Below are 18,830 nucleotides of genomic sequence, written 5' to 3' on the forward strand. Positions count from 1 at the left end.
GTGGAGACTTCTATGATAAATACAAACATTTTGTAGTCAACCGATTTTGGATACCACGCCCTTTTCTCCCCAAATTTGTGCTTTATGTACTAGAGACTTGTGCTTTGGAATGTACACACATTTTGACCAAACGATTGCGCTCTAAAAACTACATTAAGATTGTGTGTCTATAAAAGAAGTTATTCAACAAATAAATTCTCATAATATTGCCACACTGCAGCGCAGTTCAAGGGCATTCGCTGCTTACTGCGCAGTTAGCAGAGTGCGGGCGCGTATGGGTGGGTGCATATGTATGTGTACGTGCAAGAATGTGCAAGAATGAAGTGCAGCATGATAAGAATATCAACCTGAAGGGTTCAGGGTATCTCTTAGTCGAGCAGTCTCGACTAGAGCTTGTTTAAATCTGTATTATATTATATTAGAGCGAGCTGACAGTACACTGTGATTCAATATGCCAATCTATCAATGTATTCGAGAATATTTAAATAGGCATGTCTTTATAAACGTGTGAGGTAAGTAAAAATATTATCAGTTTTCACATAAATATAGATTTCCTAAGCATGGCAAACGCGATTTAGAGAGAACTTGCAAAAATATGAAAAGTAAGTAACTAAGAAAGACATAGAGAATAGAAAGATAGATAGATATAAAGAAAGAGACCACAAAGCAGAGAGCAGAGAACAATCGATTGGTATAATTAACTAGTAAATTAGCCTTTGACTATTTCATTGAGTCATTCATTAAAGCTGAAGCGAGCAACACGAAATGTATATGACGGTTCTCATTAAGTAAGGAAACATGAATGCTGCCGCTTTTAAGCCACGTCAAAGACTTTTGCTTTGTCCGCACTTCAGTTTCCGTCAGTGCCAGCAACAGCGACGCCGCCGCCCCCCCCCCCCCCCCCCCCTACACCTCGCTCGTGACTTAAAGGAGCACAGCGAGCAGCGCGTCCAATTCCAGCCATATGCTGCGTGAAGGATGCGACAACTTCAGCCTCTGTCTCTGACGGTGACAATTTTTGCGCTTCTGCTCGGACAGGCCCACCGCTGAGTCATGCAACCAGGAATCATTGTACTTCGGCCACTTGTTACGCTGGGTTGAGTCATGTCATTGATATGCTAGTCGACAGTAGATTTCTTTTGGCTTAACTTTATTATTAACTTAAATAAAAAACAGAGGAAAATAAACTGGGCTGTGTTTGTTACATAGGATTTTATTTATTGATTAGAAATTAATATATAATTGAAATTAACTTTAAGGTTACAGTAAGTCTTTTGATGAGTCTGTCCGCACGTTTGGGCGACTGTATGAATGCGGCGAGCGTAAATCACAAAAACTAAAGATTATTAACATCCTCTCGCTCTCCTCTCTCTCTCTCTCTCTTTCTCTCTCTCATAAATATCTAAGACCACAGTGAAACTATTTTGTGTCGGAGGCTTTTATTTATTCGCTTTACTTTTACACGTCTTGTCTTCCTCAAATCAAGCTTAACTCTGCCAAACTTTTTCTTCTTCTTCCATTACTCAAAAAATGGCACGCTAAGTATCGACCTCCTCGGCCGTCGACATGGTTAACTCTTGATAGATGCGAATATATCGATGGTTAAACCATAGTGGTGGTCCCTCAGGTCTTGTACTGGCCTGCTACATATGTAACCAAATATTAAATATATTTTTCCCTTTTGAAACCGATGGTTTCCAAAACATTGGAGGCTAAGCTCAAAAATACCAAAGCTCTGCTACTGATTCTATTGGCTAAAAAATGTAACCGAAACCTTCTCTGGCCTCGCAGTGACTAATTCAAATAACGCAATCTCAACCAATTTACTTGTATTGTGTTATCAAATTTCAAATATCATTTATAATTATAAGGGTAATAAATATTCATTAATTATCGTTTCCCATGAAGTCAGATAAATGCTATTTCTACAAAAAAAATGTCACAATACTAATCAGCTCTAAGTTTGCCCAGATGAATTAACTATGCCATCTCAGCTTTGGCTCAGCTTGGAATAAGACAGTTTACCCATCTTATCTTTCTGCTCTTTACGCGTTTCTTACTTTTCTATTGTTTCAGATCGGGGATAATGATGTCTGACTATCTCCCGATTCGATTTACGAGTGCGAGTGCATTCGTACGGCCATGCGACTGCGTTTGTGTGATGAAGTAGTGGAAAACTATGCCAAGAGTAACAGCAACTCCCTGTGCTTTGTATTTCCATTAAATTATGCATTTAATTATTGTACTATAGACGGGTGCATGTCATAACGCCCAGTGTCATAAGGTCCATGGGCGCTAAGACACACATTTTTGCGACATAAAGCCCACGGGCGCAATGACACTTTTAAATGTGAACTAGCGCCCACTCCAAAAGCGAAATAGCGCCCGAGGGCGCTATGACACAATTGAAGAGTGTCATTACGCCCAAAATTTCTAAAAACTTGCAAAGCGCATTATCAATCGATGAAAGAACCGTACCAAAAGTACCGTTTAATATGTTATCTCTTCTGTTTTGGTGTTTTACACGTTCTTGGCGCATTTGCTAAGAATAATTGGCATCAGTTTGTCAGTAATCTTCAGGCAAAGTGCACTTAAAATGGAATATGAATATAATTTTGTTGCTGGCTTTCGAAAAAATTCGAAGTTATTGCTTCTACCAAGCCAGCAACAATTATTTAAAATTAAAAGTTCTTCGAAGAATAGTTCGCGGTATATTTGTTATATTAAAGATTGCAATGTGACCGTGAGCTTGTCCAATGCTGGCGCTTGCACTCAACTGAGTCTCGAGTGCAGCCATAATCATTCGTCTCCTCAAGATTTAATAAAAAAGCTCGAGCTAATCAATAATATAAAAAGCCAATGTGAGCAAAATAACTTAAAAAGAAAACGAGTGCGTGAAATCTTTTATGAGGAGTGTCAAAAGAGTGGCGAAACTGGACATTCAGTTGCTTATCCGAAAATAAGACGGCAATTGTTTAGAATTCGGAGTGAAGTCACGTAGAAAAGTCCAAATTCACCAATTGAAACTAAATTGCTATTTGACGATACCGAATTTCGGCAAGAATATGGCACTTCAAAGCACAACCAGCAACCCTTTTATAGGACAACAATATTAGAAGAAAAGTTTGCTTATTGTATTTTTTATCGCCAAGCATTGCAAAGATGTAGGAGAGCGTCACTTTTTGATAGATGGAATTTTTAATATAACCCCTTCATGCGGCTTTAAACAACTACTTATTGTTCATTATCAATACAGAAACCACGTAAGTACATAAATACTTGTTGTGCTATATTCAAATTAGTTGCTCTCAATTAACATATATCTTTCTTCATGTTACAGACCTTTCCATTTATATACATTTTGATGACAAAAAAAAAAAACAACTGATGCTTACGAACACCTTTTTGCATTTTTGAATGCAAACTACTTTAAGTTTCAGCCAAAAAGCTTTACAACTGACTATGAGATGGCCTTAAGAAAAGCGTTGAAAACTGTTTTCCCAATGGCAACATTAAATGGCTGTTGGTTTCACTATTGTCAAGCATTGAAGCGCAACAGTTTAAAGATATCAAATTTTCGTGCAACAATGAAAAATAATAGAGACTGTTATAAATGGTACAGAACTTTTCTCAGCCTCCCATTAATTCAGCCTTGGCAAATTTCTGATATGTTTACCATTTTGAAGGACCAAATGCTTGAACTACCAAAAAGTAAGCATGATATTCTCAAACGGTTCTTGAAATATTTTGAAATTGAATGGATGGTCAAAGTAAGAATAATAACTTCGTTTCATCACCCTTTGTACGTTTTTTATCATTCACCAAAATATATTTTTCCAGATCACACCTGATGTTTTCTCTGTGCGCTCACAGATTATGCGAACAACTAGCTCTTTAGAATCCTTCAACGCGATATTATCGAGAAAATTACAGAAGCATGGCCGATTTATCAAATTTCTCGAAGTTATTCGAGATGAGGACTATGCTTCGTCCGTTATGCTAGCTGGTGCTATGGATGGCGATATAACCGCTCTTAGCACAAAGCGCAAAAAACAAAAAGCAAAGGAAAATAAAATTGAAGACCTTCTCTAGGATTTGGAGAGCAAAAACATTTCCGAAATAGAAATAAATAATGACATAATTAAGTGGGACACCAGCTTCGAAAATGAAGAGTTACCTTCAGATTCTGAAGAGGAGGATATTGACAGCAATTTGCACTTCAGTCAAATGACTGATGTATTAAAATGCATAATTTGTGTTGACAAACCGAGAGATGTGGTACTTCTGCCTTGCAACCACTTCAAGATATGTTTGGAGTGCCACACAAATTTACAAATTCGAACTGCTAACTCTTTATTGCTCTGCCCATATTGTAGACAAATAGTTGAGAATCACATTAAAATTTTTCAATAAAATATTTAAAAATGTAATTGTTTTGTTTTCTTATTTTTTAAAGTCACATTTAAAAGTGTCATTGCGCCCGTGGGCTTTATGTCGCAAAAATGTGTGTCTTAGCGCCCATGGACCTTATGACACTGGGCGTTATGACATGTACCCATTATAGACTATCAACTCAGTTTAGTCAAGGTTCAATGTATTTCCTGGTTGGGAACCCCCTATTAGAGCATACTTAATTGTTTTGACGCCAAATGATGAACAATATAATAATTTTATTACTTTTAATTAATGTTTACTAAGCTAATGAAAACAAGTAAGAAGGCTCTAGTCGAGACTGATCGACTAGGAGATACCCTGAACCCTCCAATCTGATATTCTAATGAATATTCTAATAATGAATCTTAATATACATTTTAAATTTGGAGACTCTAGCTTGAAAGATGTAGGAGATATAATTTTTTAAGTGATATTCGATAAGGTTTTTTATCGATAACAAAATATCGGAATGAGTTATCGTTTTTTAGTGATAAACTCGATATGCGCGCTGTATATACGGACATTTAAAAAAAATAGTTGAAGTCTCTAGCTCTTATATATTCTGAAATCGACGCGTTCAAGCATACGGACGGACGGACAGACAGACAGACGGACAGGGCTAAATCGACTCAGCTCGTCGCCCTGATCAAGAATATATATACTTTGTGGGGTCTGCCACGCCTCCTTCTGCCTGTTACATACATATCAACAAAACCATTATAATAATAATGGAAGGCGTTAATACATAATGAATAGCCAATAAAAAAGACCTCATTTAAATTTTTTGGATATCTTACTGGTTTAGCCTAGAACTCCCTTGCGTCGCACACTGTGCCTACCATCGAACCACGCCCAAGCGTGACGCTGTCGCCAAAACGGTACTTTCCAAAATTACAAAATGCCATCATTTTCACATTATGATGAAATAACATTCTCGCGAAATGCCGCACACACACACACACACAGCACGAACTGCACGTGCCGACATATGTATGTATGTACATATACACGAGTATGTGTTCCAATTTCAAGTTTTGAGTGTGTTTTTATTATTTTAAATATTTCCAAACTATCAAATTAATACATTATTAATAATTAATATATTCTATTTAGATTTTTTCTCATATAATATTTATTCATGAAATTGAAGCTGAAAATTTCCTTATTGAAATCAACCGATTGTGATTTCAATAGGGAAATTTTTTAAGTGTATTAACTAGGCACATGTGAAGGGGCAATAAAAAACCAAATAAATGCTTATCAGATAAGCGATGATAAGGTAAATACATATATTCCGTATTTATTCCTATTTTGTTGCCAACGTGGGCAGTTGCCAAACGAACCTGCAATAGAGTAGTGCTCGTATCAGATCAAATGAAAGGGAATATTTGTATAGTACTGATCATCTTAAGTTGTGCGCTGAGTTCTGCTCGGGCGCGAACCACAGATGTTCCAGAGAGTACTACTTTTAAAATCCCATTCTATTACTGCCCTAGGTATGAGGGCACTGTAATCGATCTGAAAGGCGTAAGTTAAAGCACCGTATTCGTAGGAATGACCATTTAATGCTGTACCTCTTATTCAGCTTTCCGGCCTGTGGTTTGAGACGGCTCGCGGCTTTAACCTGGATAAGATGGAGTGCCTGAACTACACAGTGCCCGACAGCCCAAACGACAAGAATATGGTGGAGCTGCAGCTTGAGTTTGTGGATGCCGCCAACAGCAAATGGGACAACGTGAAGCGATCCAAGTCATTGTTCTGGGATGATAATGCTAAGAATGGGATCTTCACTTGGAATATCGAGGAATCTAGCAATATGACTGTCACCTATAAGTTGCTTGAAACTGACCATACTTCCTACGCCTTGTTCTGCGGCAACTCAGATAGCACAAGCTTACCGCTCTACAAAGTGTGGACACGCAACCGCCACCTGACCGATGAGCAGAAGATCTTCATCCAAAACAAGTTTAAAGAAATGCTACAACTCCAGTACCTCAACTATGTAGAGCAATCAGAGGAAAAGTGCAACAACTCCGCCATGAGGGCAGCTGGCAGAGCTCTTCTCGCACTGGCACTTGCGCTCATTGCATATTTATAGTGTGATATACATATACATACATGCATCCAGACGCACGCATAAGCCCGTGCTCTGCTAACTGCGAAGTAGGCAGCGACTGCGCTTGGGCTGCCCTGCAGTGTGGGCAATATTATGAGAATTTATTTGTTGAATAATTTAATTTCTAGACGTACGATCTTACTGAAACTTTCAGAACGTAATCATAATGTTCAAATGTTCACGAGTATGCATGTTAAATTTCAGCTCTCTAGCTTTTGTATCTTCCGAGATCGCCCACTCAAACAGACGGACGGACGGACGGACAGACGGACAGGGCTATATCGACTCAGCTCGTCGTCCCGATCAAGAATATATATACTTTATGGGGTCTGCGATAATTCCTTCTGCCTGTTACATACTTTTCACAAACTTTTCTTAAGTTTTCTTTGTCTGACTATTAACCATGCCAGGATCACATAAGATATGACATAGACATAGTTCGAGCACAGCAAGAGTGCGCACCTCGAAGCCTTCTGCACGCCATAGAAAAAGCCTGTATCTAACATCGACAGGCGACATACAACGCTCTCGTCGAGAAAGTTGGAGCTAGGTAAACCCGAACGGCTTTGATAAAAAATCATAGGGACAACGCTAAATTATGATATTACCCTTCTGTAGATTTAGTTGTATGTCGTATGTCCTTCAAGCTAGTATCTCCACAGCAGGATTTTCAGATATTGCGAAAGCCCTTTCGTTAAAAAGTAAGAAAACTCTAGTCGAGAGCGCTCGACTAGATACTACCCTGAACCCAACTAATAGAAAAGCACATTTAGTATGGTTCAAATTTCAATTTCGATGTATTTAAAAATATAAATGAAATAGAAAACTCATTTAATTAAATATATAAAAATTTTGAAACAATTAAAGAAAAAAGAATTATGTCATGCTCTGGGTTTGAACCCGAGAGCTCGTGATCAAGCGCCGCGCTTTCTACCTTAACGCCACCCTTCTGAACTGGTTTTCAATGTCAAAACTGAAATAGATTCACTGCTGCAGCGCCATCTACCAAATCTAAGTCAAACTAACTGCTGATGTGACTTTAAAAATGTGCAAGAACAACCAAACTAATAAAAACGTACATATAGTATGGTTAAAATTTCAATTTCGATTTTTGAAATATATAAGAGAAATTTAATCAAATATATAAAAAATTTGAAGCAATTAAAAGAAAACTACAATACGCCCAGCAGGATTTGAACCAGAGACCTCGCGATCGGGCGCCGCGCCCTCTACCTTGACGCCACTCCTCTGTTCTTATTTGCAATGTCAAAACTGAAATAGATTCACTGATGCAACGCCATCTAGCAGAACTAAACGAAACTAACTGCTGATGTGATTCTAAGAATGTGCTAGATGATGTTTGCATGTATGTGTGCACACGTATTGGAAAACTGCTGTTGCTGCAGCACGTGCTTTTGTTAATTGGCCAAACATTTTGTTATTTTTTAACGTCGATTGACTAAACCGAATTTAATGAAACTTTCAGCATATGATCTACATATTCTATTGAATATTTGGCATTTAAAAAAAAAAACATGTCAAATCATTCACAATTAGCTATACTATATCTGACCTTCACTGGGGATTCTGGTGAATTTGGAGCCGGTATCCAATATAACAAAAACCGAAATCGTATAAAATGCATTGAAATATATTTTTAAAATTTGGAGACTATAGCTCTAAAAATGTAGGAGATATAAATTTATAACCTATTGCGCTTGGGTTGCGCTGCAGTGTTGGCAATATTATGAGAACTTATTTGTTGAATAATTTAATTTCTAGACGTACGATCGTAATGAAACTTTCAGAACGTAATCATGATGTTTAAATGTATGTGTATACCGAAGCACATGTCTCTAGTATTTGATATACGACTTTTACAAAGATGAGGGTGAGGGGGTGGATTTAGTGGTGGGGGGTAAATTTTAACAAAAACCGTAATTGTATAAAATGAATCTTAATATACATTTTAAATTTGGAGACTCTAGCTTGAAAGATATAGGAGATATTTTTTAAGTGATCATCGATAAGGATTTTTATCGATAAAAAACTATCGGAATGAGTTATCGTTTTTTAGTGATAAACTCGATATGCGCGTGATATATACGGACATTTCAAAAAAAAAAAATGTAGTCTCTAGCTCTTATATCTTCTGAAATCGACGCGTTCATACATACGGACGGACGGACGGACGGACAGACAGACGGACAGGGCCAAATCGACTCAGCTTGTCGCCCTGATCAAGAATATATATACTTTGTGGGGTCTGCCACGCCTCCTTCTGCCTGTTACATACTTTTAACAAAACCATTATACCCTGATTTCCCATTTTCAATGGGTTCAGGGTATAAAGAGCCGACCTGGATGATTTGCCAAAGCGTATTTCGTTCATTTGTAAAAGATTCGCAATTCTTTGGCAAAAACACAATCGTAAAAAATTCTCTGTAATGCAATATCAAAATGTTTGGCTAAAAGAAAAGGACAACAACAAACAATTTCATTGCGCTGTGTACAACAATCAAAACCCAAAGCAACTGTTCATCGAGTCAAAGAAAGTTACCTTGCACAAAAAAAAAAAAAAACAAAATTATTGAATAGTACATTCCAATTATTATTAGAAGAGTAAATGTATGTAAATATAATCATATAACTTGATAATTTTAGCTTTTCTTACTATTTGCTTCATTTATTTTTAATAAATCATTTGTTTTGTTCTAATGTTTTATTAGAAAACAAATTTTTGTTCAGGTTACGTATTGGTGTAGGGTGTTGGCGGGCTATACGACTTATTTAGGCATGCTATATTACTTATTATATTTTTATAGAATTTTGGAAAAAATTTCATCATTTTATCTCCACTAGAAGTACTTTTGGCCGCTCTCCTGAGACTGGTGTGCCTAGCAGCGGCGAAAGTAGCTTAAGTGTATAGTTAAACAAATATGCGTACGTTCGAAACTAAATCACAAGTAACTTATTATTATCGCAGGGGCTTCAACAAACAAATTTGTTGGCAGGAACTCACAGTTGGCTAAAACTGGCTTATGCGCGGGTTAAACCAAAGGTTGGTTACAGTTTATCGACCTAAATCGTGCTCTTCTTCAGGCTTGATTTTGCAAATGAGCTCCTTATGTAGCCATCTCTAATCAATTACAATTATGTTGATTTGAAAGTCTGCCTTCTTCAGTTAGGGGCTCGACGCTTGACGGAAGAAAATTTGTTATACCGTAAACCCAGTGAAAATGGAAGTTTCTAACCTCTCCGTCATCCTTCCCGCAATGTCATACACTTTACCTGATGATGATCAAAAATATCAAAAGATAATTATTTATGTAATTTGTTATGCTTTTATTAGCATTTGTGTTAAAGTCTTATTAGCCTTTTAGCTAGCCCTTATTAAATGCGTACCCATTACTCTTTATAATCTGTCGATTAATTTCTGTGAGCAGATTTTCCTCATCCAGTTTGATTGATATCCCATCTGCAGGGTGTCCTAGCGAGAATCGCTAAGAATTTTTACGACTATAATTCGCTACGTAGAAAAGTATTCTTATTGAGCCTTATTACATGAATCAGCTTCCAGGTCTTTTATACCCTGAACCCATTGAAAATGGGAAATCAGGGTATAATGGTTTTGTTAAAATGTATGTAATAGGCAGAAGGAGGCGTGGCAGGCCCCACAAAGTATATATATTCTTGATCAGGGCGACGAGCTGAGTCGATTTGGCCCTGTCCCTGCCCCTGTCAATTTCGGTTTTTGTTAAAATTTACCCCCCGCCCCTATATCCACCCCCTCACCCTCATCTTTGTAAAAGTCGTATATCAAATACTAGAGACTTATGATTACGTCCTGACAGTTTCATTACGATCGTACGTCTAGAAACTAAATTATTCAACAAATAAGTTCTCAATATATTGCCAACACTGCAGCGCAACCAAAGCGCAATCGCCTGTATATGTGCGTGTGTGTGTGTGCTTGTGCTTGTTTGCTGCGTGTGTTTGTGTGCTTGTGTTTGTTTGCTGCGTGTGTGTGTGTGCTTGTGTTTGTTTGTATGCGTATGTGTGTGTGCGTGTGTATGTGCGAATTATTAGTGAAATATCAGTTGCTCGAAGCGTTCAGGTGATCTCGTAGTCGAGTAGTCTCGACTTTTGGGTTGAGCAATCGAAACTGACGCCATAAGACAATGACGACTACGATATTTTCGGGATTCCTTTTGGTGGTGGCCCCCAATATGACGGCACAGTTAGTCTGTCTGTATGTCTATAGTGCGTGTGAGACTTGCGGCCATAAACAAATTGACGCACAGGCAATGGGCCGCTCGTCATCTTTAGCTACCTTAGTGTCGCTAGCAGTAGGAGTGCCGAGGAGGATGTGTTATCTGCTCGCAGTCAGTTGCCAGCTTGGCAGTTTGCTGTTACCTACTCCACCAGCTTATTATCAGAAGTCAGTCAATACCGCGTCGCTGACACTCACACACAGAGAGTCAGGGCAAACAGCTTCATTTTGACCTGCTGCCCTAATGGGGTTCGCGCACATGAGTGGGTGGGGGCGGTTGTGCTTAAGGGGTGGCTTTTGCGCTGGCTGGGCTGGGTTGGGTTTGGTATGTGTTGCTGCTACTGAATTGACGCTGAGTAAACAACTTCTTTATCGCCACGATACACGCCGCAGTCAGATAAATGCGCCCAGCCCGAGGTCGTTCATGTACAGGAGAATGAGAAGGAGGAGGAGGAGGAGCGGCTACAAATGCTGAGTGCCTGTCATACGTTGTTATTAAAAAAAAAACTAATAATTTAATTATGCATCAACATTTTCAACAGTGACCATGCCGATTAGCTCTCTCTCTTTTTCTCTCCTCTTTAGAGAATGCTCGGTCTGGTCACAGCTGTAGGTTTGTTTGTGTGCCAACCAAATTGCCGTGATTTCATTCAATTTGTCGCAGCAGCGGCAGCAGCAGCAGCAGTGGAGCAGAGGCAGCAACAAATGTTGCCACTTGCTGCCTAAATTGTTTTCGTTTGGGTGAGACGCGGCCCAAACCGCTCGTTACTCGTGCAAAATGCGCAAATAAAAGAAAGAGAACAGAAACAAAAACAAAAAGCAGCAGACGCAGAAAAATATTCTGTCCAACAACCACTGTGCCACATTCCCTGCCCCGCCCACACACCAGCCCACATCGGCTGCGTCAGCTGGCGCACTGTGTGCCAATGCCCAATTGTTGTTTGTATGAGAAAATCTCGCCTAATGGCGTTTTACATTATTTGCCGCCTGATGCCGACGTCAACGCCGATGCCGACGACGACGCCGACTACAACTGCTTCCAAGTGGCAATGCTGGAGCTGTAGCTGTATCTAGAGAGACAGACATAGACGGAGACGGGGCTGGGGCTGGGAATGGAGACGGACACGTAGTCGATGTAGACGCAGACGGAAACGCAGAGCCTCATAGCCACTGCCAGCTGTAGCAGCTGCAACAGCCGTTGGCAGTTACGTACTACGTAGATTTGTGCCGCCAAGCCTTGTGGTTGGCGCTCTTCGGGCTCCGCTTGTGGCAAGTTCTGTGCAACTTTACGGTCCCGTGGCAGCTCCCGGGGTGGGCAGCTATAAGATGAATGGCCACTTATTGCGCTGGCTGGTTCTGCCCAAGCTCTGATGGTCAACTTTGATAACCATTGTTGTGGTATTGAAATGTAGCGGCAAATGAAGGCAAATTTAGATTGATCGATGGATAACTAGATGGCTTTTAAAGTTGAGATGAATCCTTTTGGGATAGCGCAGCACAGTTGGATAATGTAGATGTTAATTACTTTATTTCCAATTAAAGAATTTTTATTAAGTGATGTACGAAACAAACTAAAGAAATATTATACAAAATAATATAGTTGTGGGAAACACTAAGTAGGCTACAAAACGACTAATTAATATCGTAATTGTATTGTAATTGTAATTTTACAATTTCTTGTAGTCCCTAGAGACTTAAAAAGAGTTAAGTAAACAATTTCGTTTTGGATTCTAGGCTGAAAGTTGTCCCTAAGGAACTGAGACACACCAGACTCATACAGTTATTTTGAACTACACAGATACAGCCCTATGCTCAATGCCCAATACTCACACCCTCTTCTGGCTTGTCTATTACTGATTTTAAGCGCATTCCCATGTCGCACATAATCCAACACAGCTGTGAAAGAAGACGAGCCCAAATCCCCTATACCAACGCGAAATCGCCTTTAATTTGCTCGCTCATTTCGAGGCGCAGTTGTGCGCTGCGCTGCGGGCTTACCACAGACAGGGTGGTGGGGCACACTGTGGGTGTGGTATGAGTGGTTCAGCTCTATAGTTTATGTACTATGTGTGTGTATGGGTTTGAGCATTTGACATGGTGTGAACACGCACACAAGGGGCCACTTCAATGCTTTCAAATGCACAACCGGCGTAGGGTTAGCGGATTGTTTCATCTGACTCTCGTGTGAATATGTGTGTGAATGTGTGGGTGTGTGTGCGCAATTGGTTGGCAATTTATTTAAATATCGGCACGCAGTTGGAAACGCAACGCCAACTGGAATTTCATGGCAAGTGAAACACACTTAAGCGAAAATAAAACGAAACAACAGTAGCACCAGCAGCAGCAGCAGAAGAAGCAACAACAACAATAAACGTGAAATTCGGGATGACGAGCAAGCTGCCAAAAAGGAATTTTTCAGCTGCCGCCGACAGAGGCAGCACGACAACGGCGAGGAGGGAGGCTGCGACAGCGAGAGCGACAGCAGCTGATGTTAATAGCCCAGCGGGGCCAAATGCCGGCTGCTGCCAGGCAAAGCAAAAGAGAAGAAGAAGTGCAGACTGCGACGATGTCTGGGCAGGCAGTTGCGGCTGCTGTTGCTATTGCTGTTGTTTTTGTTGCTGTTGTTCCCGCGCATGACCCTGTGATAAGCCAAACGGCATAAGGTTGGGGTTGATGTGAGCAGCTGAACAGCTGTTTCTGACGCGAGCACCAACTGCGCCGGCGCCTTGCAAACTGCAGGCGAACGGCGAACGGTGAACGGCGAACGACAAGCAACCGTGCAAGCGAGCCGAGCCAACGTCACGAAGAAAGAAACGAACGACAAAACCGAAACATGTGCTGGACTGCCTGAGCAAGTTGGGACTGAAACGACGCTCACAAACCAATTCAACTTTCAACTGAGTGGACGTCACGCAGTAGAAGCCATAGCAACAGCAGCAGTAGCAGCACAGCAGAGCGTTTCTCTCAGTTTTCGAGACTCGGCATTCCATAGCCGCCCATTCCCAGTTTCAGTCGTTTGGCAGTGGCCCGACATGCCGGTACAAGAGTCGCGTTTACGTTTTCGCTCTCGCCAACAATTGTTGTTGCTCGTGCCGCGTCGTCAACAGCACCAATAACAACAATACAAAAATGGAAAATAAATAAATAATAGAAATATGTGCGATTGAATTTATTGAAGCGGCACACGATTGTTTGATAGTCAATTACGCCTCGTCACAGGCAGGGCGCGCGCGCGATTTTAGTGGGTGTCAACGGCGAAAGTATCTCAAAGATATGCAAACAATGCAACAAAACGCCTGAGTGCAGTAAGAAGTGAGCATAATAAACCAAAGCGTCGCAACATACACTTTGCCAATTCACAACTACGGCCAACAACAACAGCCGGCAGCCAAAATGGTAAGTCAATGAGCCACATGTAAAATGTCTGAAAGATGCGCATCTGTTTTATGTGTGCTTGTCCCCCTCTGCCTGTTCGAGCGCAACACATGTTGATTGTCCATGCCGCGATAGGGCCAGCTGTCCCTGGCAATACTCCCTCGATATGCCTGTACTCATGTATAAATATACATATGTGTATATGTACATATATCTGGAATCTGGTCGGCTGTGCGGTTCGCTCTTTAAAAATATCTCAAAACCGCACATCTGTTTTTATTTGCACAATTGTTTGGTCCAAAGACAAAGCTACAAAGTTGGCAATTCAAATTTTCCCGTATCTATCCATCTGTTTGTCACATGTGCATGTGTGTGTGTGAGTGCGCCAAAATTTTGCATTTCCACAAGAAAAAAATGTTCAGCAGCGAATTCGTTTTGTCAGTTTCACGTGCGAAATTATAAATTACGAGTATTTCCGAAATGTTTATTTTATTTTTTTCTTCTTTTGTCTGTTGTCACGTGGAGTACGTAGGCATGAGTGTGCGTGTGTGTAGGTGTGTGCGAGAGAATAGTGGCATTGGCGAATTATGCGAATATACATATGTATCTGCCACTGACTGTAGTCGCCGTCTGTTTCTGATGGCCATGGACTGGGCATTGGGATATCTTAACTGCAAATAATTGCAGATTCCGTTCCAACGTCTCCATATCAAAGCGAGCACGATATAAGTTTTCCGAAGACAAAAATTTCGACATAATATGACAGATATGACAGAATTAGCACAATATATAATTGTATTATATACATAGTTAAAGGTATATAATAATAGATCTATCAAATCCTGTTAATCAGCATAAAACCCTTATTTCGTTAATTTCAAAACTTTATTAAAGGTTTTTTAAATAATAACTAATAATAACAATTTCGGATATTGTGTCCATCTGCTATCTTAATCATTAGATTAGCAATTGTAAGTTCTTTTTGTACCCTGAACCCATTGAAAATGGGAAATCAGGGTATAATGGTTTTGTTAAAAGTATGTAACAGGCAGAAGGAGGCGTGGCAGACCCCACAAAGTATATTTATTCTTGATCAGGGCGACGAGCTGAGTCGATTTAGCCCTGTCCGTCTGTCTGTCCGTCCGTCTGTCCGTATGCTTGAACGCTTCGATTTCAGAAGATATAAGAGCAAGAGACGTAATTATTTAAATGTCCGTACATAGCGCGCGCTATTCCGTTATTTTATTATTGATAAAACACCTTATCGAAAATCATTTATATAATTATATCTCCTAAATATATAAGGCTAGAGTCTCAAAATTGATGCATTTTGTACAATTTCGATTTTTGTTAAAATTTACCCCCTACTCCTATATCCATCCCCTCAACCACAGATTTGTAAAACGTGTATTTCAAATACTAGAGGCTTGTGCTTCAGTATATACATACATTTATTTATGCATTACATTATGAGTATGTTCTGAAAGTTTCATTAAGATCGTACGTCTAGAAATTAAACTATTCATCAAATAAATTCTCACAATATTGCCAACACGGCAGCGCCGCCCAAGCGCAGTCGCCTGTGTATGTGCGTGTGTGTGTGTGTATTGCAATATCAGTTGCTTGGAGGGTTCAGGGGATCTCTTAGCAGTCTCCACTAGAGCTTTCTTACTTGTTACTTAATAATTTTCACGAAAATATTAACATTAAGATATGATGCGATATATTCGCGAAAATTGCAAACAACATAAATTTGAAATAAAATATTATTATTGTCATACATAATTATTGAAAACCGGAAGAATAATATATATATGTATCTTAGATGAGGAACTAATACAATTATGATACTTTCAAAAGAAATGCAATCAGAGCTCTGGGAAATTCCCTATACAGTATTTTTGAAAGTGTTTGTTTAAAGTGGAGCCATTTATTTATACTTTCGACTTTTTTCGTATATTAAAAAGTCAATAAAAAATACACTTCGCAGAAAATAAAAGAGTACTTAAACTTATTATTATTAATATTAACAGCTAGCTTGATTTCACAATTTAGTTTATGCATCCGTTAAGTTGTTAAACTTTAGTTAAGCTCGCACGTGCCAAAGATCTGACAGAAAAGGCGACACCCTGCAGCTGGCCGAATATTTACGTTCAATTTCAGAGCGACTTCTAACCAATTTTCGTATTCAGCTCACAGCTGGGACTGGGGCTGCTGCCTGAACAGCTGCTGCTGCTGCTGCCTGCATGAGTCAGTGGCAGCTCACCTGGTTGCCTCGCCGCGTCCCGGCCCGGCCTTGAATAGGCGGCATCTGCTGCAGAGGCCCTGCCAAATGATCTGCACTTATGCGGAAGTGTGTGTGCGAGAGAGAGGCAGTCGAGGCAGCTGCATCTTCGTTTTTTTGCCTGAATAGTTTTACCTGCCTGGCTGATGGCTGCCATTGGGACTAAGACACCTGTATAAACATTTTAGCAGCTTAAGCTCTGCCACAAATGCCCTGCGGCTGGGTAAACTGGCAATTGCAAAAGGCTTATGACGGTGTTGCGTACTGAGAAAAATAATTTATCCGACTCGAAGTGCTTGCTATACAACTATATAAAGAAGGCGTATATATGTATATATTTATATCTATAAATCTATTGAAAATGGGAAATCAGGGTCTAATTGTTCTGTTAAAAGTATGTAACAGGCAGAAGGAGGCGTGGCAGACCCCACAAAGTATATATATTCTGGATCAGGGCGATGAGCTGAGTTGGTCCTGTCCGTCCGTCCGTCCGTATGTATGAACGCGTCGATCTCAGAAGATATAAGAGCTAGAGACTTGAAAGTTTTTTTTCCTAGGTCCGTGTATATCACGCGCATATCGAGTTTATCACTGAAAATTGATAACAACTCCCGATATTTTATTATCGATTAACAACCTTATTGATAGCTATTTATTTAATTATATCTTCTACACCTTTAGAGCTAGAGCTTCCAAATTTTAAATGTAGAGTTATGTGTATTTTCTATAATTTGATTTTTGTTATAATTTACCCCCCACCCCCAAATTCACCCCCTCACGATAACTTTTGTAAAAGACGTATTTCGAGTACTTGTGCTTTGGCATGTACATACATTTTAAAATTATGGTTAAGTTCTGAAAGTTTCATTAAGATCGTACGCTTAGAAATTAAATTATTCAACAATTAAATTCGTGTTATATTGCCCACACTGCAGCACAGCCCAAGCGTAATCGCTGCTTACCGCGCAGTTGGCAGAGCGCGTTTTAGTACGTGCGTATGTATGTGTGCCTAAAAAAAATGTAGAGTGAGTAAAATATCAGATTGGAGGGTTCAGGGTATCTCCAAGTCGAGCAGTCTCGATTAGAGTTTTTTTTACTTGTATTTGATCTATTTATCGATAACTATAGAACCTAGCTAAATTAGAGGCAACGATTCAAATTAAGAAGGATGGATACATATACATATATTATATTGAATACATCTGTGTAGCTATAAAGCTAAGCCAAAGAAAAACAAGTAAGAAAACTCTAGTCGAGACTGCTCGACTAGGAGATACCCTGAACCCTTCAAGCTGATATTCTTATCATTCTGCACTTCTTTTATGCACGCACACATAAATATACATGCATCCACCCTCACGCGCCCGCGCTCTACTAACTGAGCAGCGACTGCGCTTGGGCTGCGCTGCGGTGTGGGTAATAGTATGAGAATTTACTTGGTGAATAACTTCTTTTGTAAACATACGATCTTATTGAAATTTTCAGGGCGTAATTATATGGTCAAAATGTGTGTACATTCCAAAGCACAAGTCTTTAGTACTTGAAATACGTTTTTTACAAATTGGGGGCGAAGGGGGCGTGGTATCCAAAATCTGTTGATTACAAAATGTTTGTATTCATAATATGTATATACACAGTAAATCTGAAGTCTCCACGTCTAATAGTACTCCGATGAGGCTCAAAAAACAAAATCAAATTTTCTATTATTCTCGATAAAAAGTTATCGGATGAGTTATCGAAAAAATAAAGCAAACTCGCACTCTTAAATCTTCTGAGATCTCGGCGTTCATACGGATGGACGGACGGACAGACGGACAGGGTTATATCGATTCAGCTCATCGTGCTGATCAAGAATATATATACTTAATTGGGTCTGCGATGATTCCTTCTGCCTGTTCCTGATTTCCCATTTTCAATGTGTTCAGGGTATAACAAGTAAGAAGACTCTAGTCGAGACTGCTCGACTAGGAGATACCCTAAACCCTACAAGCAACTGATATTTCAATAATAGTCAACAAGTCTCTAGAATTTGATATACGACTTTTACAAAGATGATGGTGGAGTGGGTGGATTTAGTGGTGGGGGGTGACTTTTAAATTTGGCCCCACAAAGTATATATATTCTTCATCAGGGCGACGAGCTGAGTCGATTTGGCCCTGTCCGTTTGTCTGTCTGTCTGTCCGTCTGTCCGTGTGTGTTTTGCTTGAAGGGTTCAGGGGATCTGGTAGTCGAGCAATCTCGACTAGAGTTTTCTTACTTGTTGAATATGATATCTCTCAAATGGTGGCCTTGAATCTGTACGACGTCTCTGACAGAAGATTGAGGGCACTAAAGTAAACTTTCCATTC

General features: G+C 39.7%; 1 protein-coding gene and 1 long non-coding RNA gene across 2 annotated transcripts in view; one reads left to right on the plus strand and one right to left on the minus strand.

Moving 5' to 3' along the window:
- Positions 1 to 18,830, minus strand: part of LOC149091259 (uncharacterized) — a 130,540-nt gene that overhangs the window by 57,894 nt on the left and 53,816 nt on the right. The gene's annotated exons all lie outside the window — the stretch shown is intronic.
- Positions 5,765 to 7,429, plus strand: LOC108657665 (uncharacterized). The gene is made up of 2 exons (XM_018110319.3): positions 5,765 to 5,961; positions 6,020 to 7,429. Exons 1-2 carry the CDS (start codon positions 5,809 to 5,811, stop codon positions 6,530 to 6,532), a joined length of 666 nt encoding a protein of 221 aa, XP_017965808.2. The 5' UTR covers positions 5,765 to 5,808; the 3' UTR covers positions 6,533 to 7,429.

This window comes from Drosophila navojoa, chromosome 5 (genome assembly GCF_054131105.1).
Source record: "Drosophila navojoa isolate 15081-1374.11 chromosome 5, UAZ_NAV_1.0, whole genome shotgun sequence".
Classification (NCBI taxonomy): domain Eukaryota; kingdom Metazoa; phylum Arthropoda; class Insecta; order Diptera; family Drosophilidae; genus Drosophila; species Drosophila navojoa.

Bases quoted from the DNA above. Each gene is read 5' to 3' on its own strand.
- LOC108657665 (XM_018110319.3), top strand. From the start codon at position 5,809: ATGAAAGGGAATATTTGTATAGTACTGATCATCTTAAGTTGTGCGCTG. The intron at 5,962-6,019 runs GTAAGTTAAAGC...CCTCTTATTCAG, and splicing joins CTGTAATCGATCTGAAAGGC to CTTTCCGGCCTGTGGTTTGA.